The 17,709-nt window shown below is 42.3% G+C and overlaps 2 protein-coding genes and 2 long non-coding RNA genes across 4 annotated transcripts; 3 read left to right on the top strand and 1 right to left on the bottom strand.

Annotated features, from left to right (window-relative positions):
* The first annotated feature begins 1,295 nt into the window (after positions 1-1,295).
* On the top strand, positions 1,296-3,183 carry LOC120671256. Its single transcript, XR_005673570.1, has 6 exons — positions 1,296-1,310; positions 1,392-1,534; positions 2,002-2,275; positions 2,396-2,735; positions 2,822-2,942; positions 3,048-3,183. It is a non-coding gene; the product is annotated as an uncharacterized LOC120671256 (long non-coding RNA).
* Positions 3,184-9,356: 6,173 nt separating this feature from the next.
* On the top strand, positions 9,357-11,540 carry LOC120669762. Its single transcript, XM_039949608.1, has 3 exons — positions 9,357-9,534; positions 9,677-9,765; positions 11,139-11,540. The coding sequence occupies exons 1-3, from the start codon at positions 9,508-9,510 to the stop codon at positions 11,284-11,286; spliced, it is 264 nt and encodes an 87-aa protein (XP_039805542.1). The 5' UTR covers positions 9,357-9,507; the 3' UTR covers positions 11,287-11,540.
* On the top strand, positions 9,772-10,384 carry LOC120669763. Its single transcript, XR_005672793.1, has 2 exons — positions 9,772-10,123; positions 10,168-10,384. It is a non-coding gene; the product is annotated as an uncharacterized LOC120669763 (long non-coding RNA).
* A 2,627-nt stretch (positions 11,541-14,167) lies between the features above and the next one.
* On the bottom strand, positions 14,168-17,492 carry LOC120669761 (E2F transcription factor-like E2FE). The gene is made up of 10 exons (XM_039949607.1): positions 17,073-17,492; positions 16,846-16,966; positions 16,673-16,750; positions 16,474-16,542; positions 16,251-16,377; positions 16,099-16,166; positions 15,943-16,015; positions 15,783-15,844; positions 15,279-15,675; positions 14,168-14,560 (listed from the first exon to the last, which is right to left on the bottom strand). Exons 1-10 carry the CDS (start codon positions 17,363-17,365, stop codon positions 14,481-14,483), a joined length of 1,368 nt encoding a protein of 455 aa, XP_039805541.1. The 5' UTR covers positions 17,366-17,492; the 3' UTR covers positions 14,168-14,480.
* Positions 17,493-17,709: the final 217 nt, after the last annotated feature.

A 17,709-nucleotide genomic window follows, 5' to 3' on the forward strand; every position in this document is an offset into this window, starting at 1 on the left:
ACAAAATTAGCAGACCTCATTCTTAACACAGACCTCATAATTTGGGATGAAGCGCCAATGACAAATAAGCAATGCTTTGAGGCTCTTGATAGATCACTTCGAGATATAAATTCTGAAAAAGAATCAAAATTACAAAATGTACCATTTGGAGGAAAGGTTGTAGTACTCGGAGGAGACCCTAAACAAATATTACCAGTAATCGAAAATGGTACAAGAGCACAAATAATAAATGCCTCAATATTTCGATCATATCTATGAAAATTTGCAAAAAAGATTTACTTACATGAAAACATGCGACTGAAAAATCTTGATGCAAACAAATCAGAGTACAAATAATTAAATGATTTCAATCAATGGATACTAAGTATAGGAAATGGAGACACAAAAAGTAACACCACATCTAACACAAATGATCTTTCCGATAGCATTACAGTTCAAATCCCGGATGATTTATTGATAAAACAATCAGACAATAAGATAGAGGCTCTTGTAAACTCAACATTCCCTGATTTTATATCAAACTACAACGATTCCGAGTATCTAAAAAATAGAGCAATATTAGTAACCACAAATGAAATAGTGGACGAACTAAATTAGTACATGCTTAATTTAGTACCTGGAAATGAAATGGAATATTACAGTGCAGACTCAATATCGAAATGCATCGATACTTGTAATGATGCTGATATATTATACCCTATTGAATATTTAAACAGCCTAAGTGCTAACAAATTTCCAACATAAGCTAAAATTAAAAATAGGGGTCCCAGTTATGCTCCTACGGAATCTTAACCAAAGCATAGGATTGTGCAACGGAACAAGATTGATAGTAACAAATCTTGGACAAAACGTTGTAGAGGCGATGATTATAACAGGAACACATATTGGACAAAAGGTCTGCATACCTAGAATAAATCTGACCACACAAGGTTGTTGTTGGCCATTTGTTCTATGCCATCAACAATTTCCAATTAAAGTTTGTTATTCTATGACGATAAACAAAAGCCAAGGGCAAACACTATCTAATGTAGGAGTCTATATAAAAAAACTAGTATTCACTCATGGCCAACTATATGTTGTGGTATCTCGAGTCAAGGATAGACAAGGGCTAAAAATATTGATAGAAAATGAAGATGGAACATGTGGAAACAAAACTACAAATATTGTATATAAAGAAGTACTAAACATGGACTCAAACATACAAATATTTTACTACCTATTATGCTTTACATTTACTATTATGCTTTAATATAACCTATTCATTTTCTTAATTATTGCAGGTTCCCTGTATTATCAAAATAGCAATGCAGGTAATGTACCCACCTATATCTTTATTTATACTATTGTTGAAATTCAACAAATAATAACAATTTGCAATTAACAAATTGCAGCGCAAAATAACTCCATTATCAGAGCTCCGTCCCATGAACACCCTGTACAATGTTCATGTCAGGGTGTCAAGGACTTGGGAATATAGGGGTAAAAGTGAGAAAACCCACTAATCCATTTTGACATGGTGCTCATTGATCAAAAGGTATGACTACATACTAATGGATCTACTGTGTTTAAGTGATTCGTCTGTGCAGGTGCTATCTTTCTTGCTTACTTCCACAGATTTGTGGGTTTAGTACAATAAACATTTAACTTGCTGGGCAATGATGGCTCAGATAGGATTATTTCAAGATTAGAACCAATTGGACGCATCTTACTTAAACAATTGTTTTTCCCCAATTCATGAGAAGATAGATCTGACTCCAACTGTTTTGCTTTACATTTATGCTTGAGATTCAATGAGTTCCATCCTAATATTAGCAGCTCTCTATTCCACGTATTTTTGTTCTGTACTACAAACAAGGTACCATACATTTTTTCTTGCCATGCCTGGTTTATTATCTGCTAATCATTTACAAATATTTCAAATACTGCATAGTTCTATGTTTAGAAGCAGCTTCAAATCTATTGCTTCCCTCTACACTTATCTTTAAATATTCCAAATTTCAGGGTTATGCGATCTACTGTGAGGTAACTCCACATGTGCTGGATCAGTTCAAACAATATTTACAAGAAGGAAAGGTTCTCTACATATGCAACACATGTGTTGAAAGTGCTAAGCCTGGGTACAGAGTTGTAGATGCCCCTTACATGTTAAAATTCATCATGAGGACACAGATCTTTGAAGGAAACAGCAATGAAACAAGTATCCCCAAGTATGTATTTTCGTTAACGCCAATCGAAATGCTACCACAATATGCAAGAAGGACAGATCGTTTCCTAGGTAACAAAAAAAAACAACAACTTACACATTTATCCTCGACTCACAAAGTAGAGATTAAATATACTAGAAATCTTTATCATCTATTCAAGCATCATGACTTACAATCTTTCCCAAATGTAGATGTCATTGGAAAAATCACTGCCATCTCAAATGCAGCTGTAGCGCGTAACACATCTGGAGACCTTATGATGCGTAGGCTAATAACACTTCAAGATCACAATGTTCCAAACAAAAAAGTTATGCATTTCCTATTTCGCATACATATTTTTACATACAGATTCCATGCTTGATTTCTCTTAAATACTTGCAGGGGAAGCACAATTCATCACGTCATAGCAATATTTGTGGGCACACTCATGAAAATATATCGAGAAGATCACAAATTCTTCAGTGGTACTTCAGCATGTCGGTGGTATATAAATGAAAATGACATTCCAGCAATGAGGACATTTTAAAGAGGGTATTGTTTTCAATTCTGAATTTTAAATATAAAAACTTCTATCTTAACCCTATACTCATGTTTGGTTGATTATAACTTGCCAATAGACTGCCATCTCTGGTGACACCAATAAAAAAACTAGAACTCCAAAGCGAAGATTACATGGAGCAAGGTGTAGAAGAAAAAACTCTATTTGACCTAAAACAGATTGATCCTTTGAGTGACAAGGTAACAAAACTAATCCTTGTTATGCATTAGTAATAATTGTTCTAAGTTTCTCTTTACATTGTCCATGGCTCATTATATTCCTATCTTTTAACTGTATATGCTTAGAACAAAAGATTTCAGTGTACAGTCACACTGATATCTATACCGGAAAAAGAGCAATGGTGCTACAGAGCTTGCAAAGTTTGCAATTCCAGAATGATACCAGGTGATGATGGATATCAGTGCACAAAGATAGATGGCTGCTCATCCAGGAATATGATTGGAAGTAACAAAATTTTCCCGTAGCCAAGCTGTAACATAGATTTACTTATTCATCTTTAAATAGTTCTTTAACTGTAGTTTCTATATCATTCTATATGCTTTAGGTACAAAATCTGTTTCATAGGCGCAGACGACACTTATAGCCTTCAATTCATGTTTTTTGAGAAAAAAGGGGTAGAACTCATTGGAAAAAGTGCAGAGACTCTAAGGAAACAGCATGATCCAACCTCTATTCCACCTGAGATATCACAATGGATTACACATAAATTCACTTTCATAGTCAAAGTGCTTTTCAAGAAAAGTATACAAAATATGGAGCCTTCTTTCGAGGTTGTGATGATCAAAGAAAGGCATGGAAAATAGGCAACATTACCAAACATCATACAGAATGTATCTAATGATGATCTGCCACCACTAGTAACAATATCATCTAAGAGAAAGATTGAGCAGGTATACCAAAGGACAATTCATAGTTCACTCCAGTTTATTACACATATTTGTGCTATCAACTTGTTGCATGCGTCATTATCATACACTCCTCAGTTCACAGATATACAACATATGGATGTCGACCAGCAGTCTGAGTAAGAATATATTTTCTACTATTATGCACACATATCCTATTTCCCCATTTCTAATAATATTTCAATTAATTATAGTGCTTGGGATATCACAGAGAAGCATGAAGAATAGAACTAGAAGAAGATAAAAACTGAGGAATGATCAAACGTAAGTTACCCTTACATAATACATATTTTGCAGCGCATTTTCTTTGTTTGATGTATCCAAACATTAGAAAATTTATTGATTGCTTAGTGATTTGTTACTACTGGAGTTCATCTGATCAAATTTACTTCACATGCATCTCCTATAGTGATTCTTTTTGCGATTTAGTGATGTTTATGATTTTGTTGTAAGTTGTACAAACAAATATTCTGTTATTTGCCCTTCTATGCTGCACCCATTATCATTATGTATGTGCAATCTATTATTGATGTCTTCGATAAATGTCCTTATTCTATTCCACTTACTTATCTTTTGATCCTTTCTAGGAGGTGGCTGCCAAGGTCAAGGCTGCTGGAATGGCATCGTACAATACCATGGTCTCAGCCAGTGACTACACCGAGTTTCAGAACTTCTCAAAATGGCTCCTTTTGCTTAAAGTTTCTGGATATTTTGTTGTACAGGGACCACCGATGTGGAACGCTCCTTTTGCTTAAAATTTCTGGATACAACTTTGGTTAATTAATGCTCTTACTACATATCATTATGTAGATGATGAAATGACAGGCTCTAAGATACACCATTTACAATGCTTTGCTAAAAAGAACAAATGAGCCCCCATGCAAGAGATCTCGGAACCAGAATATAAAAACCTCACTTCACTAGAAAAAATGAAAGGCCTGCCACTGGCCACAAGCGGCAACGCCGCGAGCATTTCTAGTTAGTACTATCACGAGAACATATTCACGCATATAGGTGGGGATAAAATTGATGACATCACCATGTGCAATGGGGTCAAGTAAAAAAAAATCTATAAATCTTGAACTGTTCACCCAAATTAAATTTCGATCGCACCATTGTATTTCTTACAACAAGATCTTCAAAACAAGACCACACTTGACTATGTTTGCACGAAATTTTTTAAAAGTATTTTTTTAATATGAAATAATTAATTCTAGATACTGGGAACAAACATTTAAACAACACGAATAAATATTTTTTTATGAATAAAATATTAAACACAACGAACAAAAAATAATGTACAACGAACAAAATGTTAAAGATTGCGAACATTTGATTGTATAGACTAAATAATGAAAAATGAGTATCACGAATAAATGAGTCAACATGTCGGAACAATTTGATCTACAAAGCGAACAAATAATTTGACATAGCGAACAAATTAGTTACATGTAGATAAATAATTTCACATGAAGAACAAACACATCTACATCACAAAAATATTCTTATAATTATATATACACGTGGTAACACAAACTTGTTTTTCACTTCGGCCTATATGAATTGTATAAGTATAGAAAGAAAATAAATTATTTAAAAACTCTACAGGACACGTATACAACTTACATAAATTCTATAATATAATTAATAAGTTTGTTAATCAAAACAGGAAAGAAATAATAAAAATGGAGAGAGAAATAAAAATTAGTATCACCAAAAGGAACGAGAATAAAGAAAAAGTGAAAAAGAATATTATGCCTCATCATATTTGCATTGCGAATAAATGAACCTGCATTGAAAAGAAATGTACTAAGTAGTAACAAATACATTAACTGTTGTAATGATAAAATATAAAATTTTCACATTACAAAATTAAAAAGTAAAGTGACAGAAAAGAAAGAATATATATATCTAAAATCAGTTGCATGAAGTCAAATAACAAATTAAAATATAAAAGTCACCTATCGTATGAATAAAAGAGATAGAAAATTAATTAAGAAAAGTCACCGTCAAATACAAGAAAGGTAAATGAAAAGGAAAAGGAAAAAAATAAAAGGAAAAACATGTTAAAAGTGAGAAAACAGAATAATGATAGAAAATATAAAAAAGTGTTGGTCAAAAAGTAGTAATTTTGAGAGAAAATAATAAATACAAAAGGTAAAATATGTTTATGGTCAATAAAATAGGAAATAATAGAATAGAAAGAACAAAATGAAATGATAAAATGTTTTTCTGTTATGAAATGATAGACCTAGAAAAAAAGAAAATAAAAAGAATACGAAAATAGAAATAAAACACGCGACAAGAAAAAAGAAGGAATATAATAAGAACAAAAAGGTGCCTGGATCATTTATTGCTCCACATGATGTCATGTAAAGGCCATGCGGTGTGTCTTCCTACGGGGAAAAAATAAAGCAAGTTATCTAGTCTGTTGCATGCATGCACATCTGATATACTTCGTACACTTTGGGGCTTCAAAAGCTTAGTAATTACTATTAGGCCAAATAAATTAATGAAAAATAGCCCACCAACTGAGATGCAACCCTTCAAGCTATGGATGAGGTTTTTGCAGCGCGGGCGATAGCTAGCCCCGGCGTGGTACCTGGGGGCATGGAGTGACGCAAGATTTGCAAGTTGACTTAAAGAAGGAGATAGCTGTTGGACGCCGACTGTTTTAAGAAAAGAAAAAGATATCGCTGTTCCCAAAGAAATCTGAACGTATTTAATACGTTTTCTAGTGGCACTGGACGTCACGGTGCTCCATTCCTCCCAGCTCACGGCTCGCCGCGACTTGTTTGTGCCGAGTGCACACTGGAATATGCTTTCGGCGCTGGACGTGACAGGTCGGGCTAAGCATTTCCAGATGACCAAATTGCCCCGCCCGCCTCAGCACACTGTTTGCTCGTTGAGCGGTCTCGAGCCCGAGGCATTTGTGGCTGCCTTGTTGCACTTGCACAGTTCGGCTTTAACGGCTAAGGCTAATATCAGTGAAGAGTATTATAGGAGTGTCATAAATATCAAATTTGCTAACATATACTAATAATATGAGGAGAGAGAAGAGAGTAGTGTCATAAAATATGAGAGGAGTGTCATCACTATGACACTCCACTGGCACAGTTCTCAAATTTCCAGTCTTAATAACTGTGTCGATGACACTCCCACTAAGACTGGTCTAAAAATCGTGGCCTCTAGACTCTAGGTAACATCTGAGCAGCCAGTTTCTTCTTTTTTTGAACTATAAGCAGCCGGTTTGTTCAAACTTGAATAATGGCACTCATGTTACAACAACGTAACCATGGTGCCATGCAGTCCTACTGCTCCCTTCGTCTCAAATTATTAATTATTCTGAAATTTTTATATACATAAATTTTGTTATGCATCTAGACATAATATATATAATATATATCTAGATGTATAACAAAATCTATGCACTTATAAAAACCAAAACCATTAATAAAGTAATAATTTAGAACGGTGGGAGTATTTCGTAAAGAGCTTTCAACCAATCTTGTAAAACCTCATTAATCAATAATCATGCTATCCCTCTTAACTAATCTGGCAAAACCTTAAGGAGCTATATAAAAGAAAACGAGGCAACAAAGGGAGCTTGTTTGCTAACAAAAGTTGGAAGATCAATGAACTGGGCGTAGCTCACTTAGTAACTCAATTGGTATTTTTTGTGGTGGAACCCGTCTATCTAAGTTCGTATCCCGACTCGGAATGGGTGCTTGCTTTTTCTAAATTTATTCCAAGATTTAACCAATGCTATTTTTCCAGTGACAGACGACGTGCCAGTCGACGGAAGGTATCTGTGGTGACTTCGTCAATCTCAATTACCTGTCGTCTCAGTCTCCATGTTTCTAAAAATTGTTGGAATATCAAACAATGATGAAAATCAAGGATCCCACCAAAATCACTAATTATGAGAACCCAATTATCTTAGCTTGTAAAGCAATGGTTGTCACTCGAAATGCCACTTACGCTTCCAATATACTCCTTCTATCCCTAATTAAATCTACTAGAAAACTCAACCAAGAACCAATGTGTCGGTACCCTGCAGCTGGGGTACCCACTACTACTATGTCAAGACTCGCGTAGTTATCCGTAACTACGCCCTAAGGAGCTGAGCAGCCGGACCCCTAGGGTCCGACTCCATCTCACCGGACCAACGGTCCCAGACCCGCTTCCTGCTCGGGGACGGGTCCGGTGTCACCACGTGTCCCAGAGGTGGAAATGCTCAGCACCTGTGACCGTGGACCCGGAACCCCGCAGGTGGGTCCGGGACCTCCACGTGCCTATCCGGACCCCCGTGAGCTCTCGACTCAGCTAGCTGCTCGGGAGGGGTCCGGAGCCGCCACGTGTCATGCAGACGCGGGCACGGGCGCAAGCCTTCCGCTGGAAGCTCCCTCACCCACCCGCATTAAGTGCGAGTGGTTGAGGCAGGCTCTGCTGCCTCTGGGCACGGGGCAGCTTTTGTCAGTCCACACTGTGGATCGCCAGTTACCAAAACAAGCATTAAAAACTCAGCGCCGCGCGCATGGGCGACGAGTCATGATGACCAGTTATTGACTGAAGCAACAGTGCACGCTGCTATAGTGACTGAGTCAGTAGTTCGGCGCTTCAGCATGACCTCGACGCGCGGCTGCAGAGGCTAGACTCTACTCTGACAGGACAGTTCAAGACCATCCTTGGTCAGAAGCTACGCACGGAAGCCGACGACAAAATCTCCGGATCTGAGGTATTAAATGCCAAAGTGTAGTTTATAATACATCGCCGGGTCCACATGTCGGGGCCCCGCTCAGTGTACGTGCTCCCCTTGGACATATAAAAGGGAGAGCACGCTCGCTAGAACACAGGCTCTCTCGAGCACACACACAGACCAGGCTCTCTCGAGCACACACAGACCAGGCTCTCTTGAGCACACACACAGACCAAGCTCTCTCCGAGCTCAACCAGACTCAAGCAATACAGCACACAGTGGACGTATGATATTACGCTCCGGCGGCCCGAGCCACTCTAAACTGGCTGTGTTCATCGTGTTCTTCCACCGAGATTGGGCTAATTCTAGCTAACCCCCGAGTACTCACCCTCTAAACTTAGGCGGGTGCATTCCACCACTCAGCTGTGGTTTGCCACACCACGACACAATGCAATTGGCAAAAATCCTAACACCCCTAGCGATCATTTCTCAGCTCACACGTTTGGATGGGCATGCCATTAATGTTGTACACGTGACATGAATAAGCATGCATGCCACGCAGCATCAAATTTTTTACATTACACAAATCAGTAGTCACATCCACCTGTTCACATTTAAACATTGTTTTTGGTGCCAATGTGAGGGGAGAGTCTCGGACAAGGCAGACGGTGCGAGGGGTGAGTCTGGCACAAATCAGGTGGCGCGATGCAGCTACAGCCTGGTAGGAAGTGTAGGCGACGACAGTTAATTAGGAACTAGCTACTGTAGCTTCAACGTTATTTAATTAGAGACGGAGGGAGTATAATACGTGGATGCAACACTAATGCGTATCCTTTGGGCAGTCTGCGTGTATTTATTCCTTGGAAATGCTCTATCGGCGTGTGGTGGCTTTTCTGGTACTCTCCTAAAAAAGATGATAATTCCTGTGTACTGAAACAAACAGTGGGCAGCCGGAAGGGAACAAAAAGAAAGCTGGAGGGTAGGAGCGTCATTTCCGACCGGAAGCTCCAAGCGACCACACGCCGATAAAACCGCCCCACCCACTACACCCACTCCCCCTCCTCCGCCGTCGCCTCTCCACTTTCCCCATCCTTCGCCGACGTCGCGGTCGCCTCGCAGTCCGAAGAGCCCCCGACTCCGATGGCCAGCCGCTGGGTCCGACCCGAGGTGAGCTTCCTCGGTCGCTTCGTCTCTCTCTCTCTCTCTCTCTCTCTCTCTCTCTCTCTCTCTCTCTCTCTCTCTCTCTCTCTCTCTCTCTCTCTCTCTCTCTCTCTCTCTCTCTCTCTCATGGGGCGTTGCTGCCACGCAGGTGTACCCGCTGTTCGCGGCGATGGGCGTGGCCGTCGGCATCTGCGGATTTCAGCTCTTCCGGAACATCACCGGCAACCCGGAAGTCAGGTTCTGATCTGGACTCTTAACCCCTTGACCCGTTTGATCCTGGCAAGAGATGTGCTGTGCGTGCTGTAGGCTTGTAGCAGTGTAGATCTGCCGGATTTCTTCGCGCTCATGGAGTGGTCTGTGTGTAGTTCAAAGTTCAATAGTCAGTACCCTCCGTTTCTTGTTTGGACCCATGGCTTGGGGTTGACTTGCCAGGTTATGGTTGCTATCCATCAGGTGAATATTTGTGGCCATAGTTTTCTCGGTTGAGGGGGTTAGCAAATGGTTGAAAACTACTAGACTATCCGTAGGAGTCATTGTGTCAAATACCTGCAGTAGTATTTTTTGGTAGTACTAGAATCCAGAACTTGCAGTTAAGGTGTACCTGTGTGGCGGTGATGATTTCTTTTGAGAGAGCAGGAGGTGATATGCATGTAGTTTCTACTTATCCAGAGACTGATTGTCCGACTGTCGATAACATGCTCTGCAACTGTGGGTGTGCATGCATGCGCCCCTGTTTACATGTACACCAATATCGTATCACAATCGTTCTTATTTACTGTTTGTAATCTTGTTTCTTCTTGAGTTGTAAATGTGTAATGCATACTGAACTCTCTGTTATATGTATGGTGTTAGCTTGTATGATGCTACGAACAAATTACTTAATGATGTTGTAGCATGACTTTTGTATGAGGCCCTGTTTAGGCCTTGTTTAGTTGCGTAAAGATTTGGGTGTAAAATACTATAGCACTTTCGTTTGTATTTGATAATTATTGTCCCGCCATGGGTTAACTAGGCTCAAAAGATTCGTCTCGCAAATTACAATCTAACTGTGTAATTAGTTATTTTATTTAGCTACATTTAATACTTCATGCATGCATTGAAACATTCGATGTGATGGGAAATCTTGTAAAGTTTTGGAATTTTGAAGGGAACTAAACAGGGCCTTAGTTCCCACCCCATAAACCCTGTAAACGCAAAAAAAACGTCACATCGAATGTTTCGACACATGCATGAAGTACTAAATGAAGTCTATTTATAAAACTTTTTGCATAGATGGGCTGTAAATCGCGAGACGAATCTAATGAGCCTACTTAATCCATGATTTGCAACAGTGATGCTACAATAACCATCTGTTAATTATTAATTAATTATGGATTAATTAGCATCATTAGATTTGTCTCGCGATTTACAACCCATCTGTGCAAAAAGTTTTGTAAATAGACTTCATTTAGTACTTCAAATTCGCAAGATTCCATCGCAAATTTTTTTTGCAAAACATCTAAACACGGCCTGAATCATTTGAACTTTTGTCTTAGTAATAAAGTACAATCTGATGTCTGAGTCATAGACCTACTTGTTGAAGGACAAATCTAAATTGTTTTAATTTACAGGGTAAACAAGGCAGGGAGGGCAGCTGGTGTGCTTGAGAATCATGAGGAGGGGAGGCGTTACGCAATGCACAGCCTCAGAAGCTTTGTGCATGACAAGACCCCTGAAATAATGCCATCCATCAACAAGTTCTTCACTGAGCTGAAGTGAAGCGATTTGCTCGGGTGCTGCTGCTGGAGTCACTATTGTCTAGTTCCTATTAAGGCATTCAATGTCATGTCATCCATAAATTGGAGGACAGCAGATACCTCTTATTAAAAGTACCTTATGAGTGATTGGTGATGGCTTGGTATGTGTATGGTTTATGAGTGTTGCATCACCCCTGTTTGATGTTCATGCTCATCTGTCATGTGGATTTGCTGTGCCTCAGTGATAAATTGTCAGCCAACGCTCATTTGGTTACTGCTACTGATGTTTTGCAGGCTGCTTGCTCAGTACTTCACCAGCCGTTCAGTCGTTGCAGGGTAGGAACCAGCCCCTTAGGCTGGTTCCAACAGTGGGTCTGCAGTCCCAGCCCGCAGCCACAGCCACATCAGCGCCACGTCAGCTCTCGCCAGCCTACTCGACCCCAGCGCTCCATCAGTGAGCCTGCAGCCTCAGCCCACAGCCACGTCAGCGCCACGTCAGCTTTTCCATTCCAGACTTAACCATTTCAGAACGCGTTCTTTTATAATTTAAATGGACACAATAACCTCATTTTATTAAATTTAAAAATTCGGAAATTACATAAAAATTCGAAATAAAAATTACACGACAATTTAAAATAAAGGAAATTACATAAGAATAAAAAAATTACATAAATCTAATGATGATTTTTGTTCCAAACATGCTCAATCAAATCCCTCTGAAGCTGTGAATATACTTGCCCTGATGTCATCGCGGCCTCTCTCTGAAGGCGAATTGCTAGACTCGGCGGTGCGTTGTAGTGGATCGCTGGTCCGACGAAAGAAGTGACAGTCTCATAGTTTTCGTCAAACGATCCGCCTCGCTCGTCATCGATGATCATGTTGTGCAAAATAATGCAAGCACGCATGATCAACCCAAGAGTACGTTGAGAGTAAGAACGTCCGGGAATGGCGAGTATGTTGAACCTCTTCTTCAATATCCCGAATGCACACTCAACATCTTTCCGCACTGATGCTTGCTGCTCTGAAAAAAAGCGATGCTTCTCCAGTTGTGGAAGAGGCACGCCCTTCATGAACACCGGCCACGAGGGATATATACCGTCAGCAAGGTAGTATCCCATATTGTACTCATGGTTGTTCACGGTAAAGCGCACCGTGGGCTCCTGTCCTCTAATGGCATCAGTGAACAACGGGGACTGATTGAGCACGTTGATATCGTTGTTGGATCCCGCAACACCAAAAAAGGCATGCCAGATCCAACGGTCATATGAGGCTACGGCTTCAAGGATGATGGTTGGATGCTTGATGTCCCCCCTGGTAAATTGGCCCTGCCAACCCACTGGACAATTGCTCCACTGCCAGTGCATACAATCGATGCTCCCTAACATACCAGGAAACCCACGCTCCTCTGCCTTAGCTAGTAGACGCTGAAGATCCGACTCAGTAGGCCGACGATAGAATTCAGCCCCATAACACTCAATGATGCCCTCACAAAAATTCTCTAAACACTCTAAAGCAGTAGATTTACCTAACTTGAGGTACTCATCAATCGAATCTGCGGCTATGCCATACGCTAACAGGCGCAAGGCAGCAGTACACTTTTGCAAAGGAGATAAACCTCTACGTCCAGTGGCATCAACTCTTTCAGTGAAATATGAAGAATATTCACCTAACCTTTCCGTAATACGTAGGAAAAGACTCCTACGCATACGGTACCTTCGCCGAAAGTAGTTGGGAGGATAGATACAGTTGTCGGTGAAGTAGTCGTTGAGCAGCCTGGTGTGAGCGTCTTCGCGATCACGATGGATGTAGCGACGAGGACCCCGCCGTCTTGAGGATGAAGCTTCCATCTGTGCCTTCAGCGCGGTGATCGTATCCTCAACGACGGCGAAGAGAGCATCGCCTAGCCCGTCGCTTGAACTCGAAGAAGACATGGCGTGGGTGAGGAAGTGAGTGAAATGGGGAGTGAGAGGTGTGGAATGAGCTCCAACCAGCCCTCTCTATTTATAGATGAGTTGGGGACGAAATTTGTGATTTTTTGGAATTTTTTTCGAATTTTTTGGAGTTCAAACGGTCAAAAACGGCTAATTACAACGGCTAGCTGACGTGGCAGCCGTTGGCCAATCACAGAGCGCCATGTGGCAGCCGACCGGACGCCGGGTCGGTACCGACCGGCCGGGTCGGTACCGACCGGCCGGTACCGACCGCGCGCGGCTCCAACGCCGGTCGGTACCGACCGCCCGGCCGGTCGGTAGCGCTACCGCCCCGCGCTCTCGGTTTCCGCGCTTACCGACCGGCGCGGGTCGGTAGCCGGGTCGGTACCGACCGGCGGGGGTCGGTACCGACCCCCGTTGGAACCAGCCTTACAGCCAACCCAGCCCGAACAGCGTTGTGATGTGCGTCCCATACGCAGTCTGTTAAACTGCGAACTTGACTATGCATCATCATTATTTGCATGTGCTTGATACATTCCTACCTCAAATGACTAGCTTATGTGCTTGATACATTCCTACCTCAAATGACTAGCTTATGTGCTTGATACATTCCTACCTCAAATGACTAGCTTATGCTCCTTTCATCTGTCAAATAGTTAGCGGATCAAACACAGGTTTGTTCAGTGGACGTCACGTTTCATTCTAATCAGAATGCCAGCATTATATCAGACAGAACCCAGAAGGAAGCATTGGATCTCACAGAACCCATAAGGTAGCACTAGATCAAACAAAACTCTTATGCTTCGTCAGAAGTTCAAGTTCAGGAATGATCGAGAAATGCAAAAATTTCAAATTCTACAATCTGGATGGATTGTAGCCTTAAGCTGTTTTCTAGCTGAAGCTTGATCCTTATACCAATTACCAAACCATCTCCTTTACACTATTTGATAGAACGAAACAGATACTGGAATGTGAAAAATCCTTATACCAATTACCAAACCATCTCCTTTACACTATTTGATAGAACGAAACAGATACTGGAATGTGAAAAATTATATCCTTCAGTGTTGACTACAGAATACAGATTGACAGTGGGTCAATTTTTTTGAAAATTTTACTTTTGACAAAATGGCCTCATTTTTTGCATTTGAGTAAATACAATGAACCAAAGGCCAACATTTGCCTTTGTTTTATTACAAACAAATCAGTTCCCTAAGCATGCATCAACAACTGAGTTGATCTGCCTACTGTAATCGGCTTACAACAGACCTGCTAGCATTCTAGTTCATGATGATGTTTCCCGTGTAAGATCCAAGTACCATGATTTCCATGCTTCCACATAATGACCAAAAAGATCATTCAATGCTGCAACAGGAAAATGTGGAAGAAATTAGGTAAGTTAACCCAGTCAGTTCTCAACAATAGCAACTCTCAATAATAGATTTACAGAAACAACACAAGGGGACCTATGACATGATTGTCAATAACCACAAAACAATTAATGCATAAACCCATTAAGAAAATCTACCATTGGTAATTACATGGAAATATTAAACCATGAATGGTTTCATAATAAGAAGTTTCAAGTGTTAATGTAAATGTTTTCTTTCATCATTGGAGTTTAGGTCACATATATAACAACATTAACAGTTTTGCTGGATGAAGTTGGTTTCCAGACATTGTAATGCAGGGTATGTTAAGTCCACAACTACTAAGGTAAGTCGCAATTGATGTTTTTATTATATAGTATATATTGTTAAGTAAAAGAATCAAACAAATGGTGGGAAGCTAAAATTGACTATGACAATAGTATGAATATCTAAAAAAAATAGCATGCCTTTAATATTTCATTAGTAAACATTTCATAGTTGCTCATGTATTTCCCAGATTCTAAAAAAAAATCAAGATCAGACACCAGCATATCACGTGTAGGATTATAAAGCAAGTGAAAAGGCTTGGCAAGTTAGTTGCGAGAAAAAGAGAACAAAACAAGAGCTTGCAGGGCATTTGGGCAATGCAGTTTTGTTTCTTCAAACAAGAATTATTAAACCTGAGTCATTTGGAAAGGAAATGCTAAGCTCACCTTGGTTTTGATATTGCGGACGGAAGGTAACAGCAAGGTTTTCCCAGTCCTGAATGGTCTTCCTCTCCTCCTGCCTAACGGTGGTGTGATCATCACTTTCCTGTTTCTTTGCAACAGAAGGGTGGAAGGGCCCATAAACAAAGTCATTCCTGTTCCCTTGCCCCAGCTGCCTCTCAAAAGTCTTCACTATGTTGCCAGAACCCTGCATGAGCTTGACTTTGTTCTCTGTTGTGGAGTCCAACCTGCCCCGCTTATTGTCAAAATTTGTAAGATCAGTACCAAATGCTCTTTTATTGGGTCTGGCTGTGGGTAGAGCCACCATGGTATTGTTCTCTTGCTTTCGCTTTGCCTGGCCCAGCCACCTGAATGCGGGCTTTCTTGTGTCAGCTTGCTGTGTCTGAAACAAAACAGTGGAAGAAACAATGGTAAGCAGAATAATCATTTCATTCAACTGAAATGTCTTTTAAAAAAAAAACTGAAATAGGCAGGCGGTCAAGAGCCTACCTTCTCAATGAGGTTCAATGAAGATAGTACATTGGCAATGTCATACAATCGCCGAACTTTAGCTGTATCACCGATATTAGGATCAATCTTAGTTCTACTTGGATAGGAAAAGCATAGCTACAAGCACAAAACTGAAAACAAAAGAAATGCATGTACTAACTTCTCATATTGCTCTCAGCATGTCCCTCTCCTAGGAGAAGCCTAGCAGCTTCATCCAGTGAGAACGTCTCAACCTGCACCAGATGCAAACCCGATTAGAGTCAACCTCAAAGGAAGATAACCCCAGCAATACAGGTAAAAGTTCAGTGTCACTCACCTCCATGGTGAGGAAGAGCTTGACAAAATTCTGAGTGAGCAGCCCAAGGGACTTCTCCTTCCGATGATCTGAAATTATAGCAGTCGAACATGAAGTCAGCACATAACATATAAGTCACCAGGTATAGCAAGAACACAGTTAAGCAGCTATACCAGATCTAAGGCGGCAGCCGGGTGCATCAGGCTTATCAGACGTATTGTCAACAGATTGGCTGAGCTTCTCGCTCTCGGCGTCCTCATCAGCATCCTCTAATTTCTCGTCATCTTCATCATCAGAGAGCTTTGCAACCACAAAACCCAGAGAAAATGCTAATGTCAGCAGCAAGTAGCTTGTACGACGGCCACAGCCAGCCAAATCAATTAGAAGAAATCTAACATTAGCAGCGGATGACTCCTCCATTGGAGGTAACACTGATGATCCGGACATCTCCCTCAACGCCCTCTCCTGATCAAACCGAATGATGAGAAAACAAAAAGGGGGGTAAACTATGTGTAATCGGATGATAATTTGGAGTTAAGATGAAATTGACAGTGCTAGAAATGGAGAAGGGGGAGGCTAACAGGCATAGCCAGACCTTGAGTTCTTTGAGCGCCGCAGGGACTCCCCCGAATCCGAGCCACGTGTACCGATTCTTGGCCCTCCGCACAAGAATCTGCAAGCCCCATAGAATTGACAGCACACTAGGATATCGTCAACCGCACCGCACCACATCCCGGGAACTAGAGCTGGGGGGAAATCGCGGCTCACCCCGACGCTCTCGAGCACGTTGACGATGTCGTAGATCCGGCGGCGCTCGACGCCGAGCTGCTTGGCCGCATCGTCCAGCCCAATCGTCTCCACGTCCTCCCGGTCGTACAGCGCCACGAACCTACAGCCGCCGCGAGAAGGGAACCTGGGTCAGGGCACCGCGCGCCACGAGGGGGGTTCGGCGCGGACTAGGAACAAGGCGGAGAGACGAGACGGGAGAGCCTTACTTGGAGCATAGCAGGCCGAGCGACTTCTGCTTGCGGCTGTACGCGTGGTGGCGGCAGGTCCGCGCGACGCCGCTCCCGCCCCCGCTGCCGGCGCCGCCGCCGCCCAGCACGGGCGCCTGGAGAAGCTGCACACGCGGAGCCACCGGCGGCGGCGGCTGGGCGGCCGCCGCGGGAAGCTCGGCGCCAGAGGAGGCCCTGGCGGCTGCGGCTGGAGCGGCGGCAGAGGAGGGCCCAGCGGCTGCGGCTTCGGAGGAGGAGGAGGGCCCGGCGGCTGCCGCTGCGGGGGCGTCCATCCCGGGCGCGGGAGCTCGGGAGGGTTCGGCTCACGCGGCGCGGGCGCGGGCGCGGAAGGAAGGGGAAGGAATCCCTCTACCGCCCGAAGTAAATTTTTGGATTGTCCTTTGCCCCCGCGGCCCCGCCCCGTAGATCTGCGGCGAGAATTCACGCGAGGCCGTTGGGTAATTTGGCGCCCGCCGCGGCGTCGGCGGCTCCGGTACCCCCTCCCACCCACTTTTCAAACGCCTCCGCCCCCGCGCCGTCGCGGCTCGGCGGGTTCGAACTTTTTCGCCCTTCTGGGCAAGCGGCTCGGGCTCGCGTTTGGGGCCCGATGTGCGGGTCCCGCCTGTCGGTGATGGCT

Source organism: Panicum virgatum, chromosome 4N (genome assembly GCF_016808335.1).
Source record: "Panicum virgatum strain AP13 chromosome 4N, P.virgatum_v5, whole genome shotgun sequence".
Lineage (NCBI taxonomy): Eukaryota > Viridiplantae > Streptophyta > Magnoliopsida > Poales > Poaceae > Panicum > Panicum virgatum.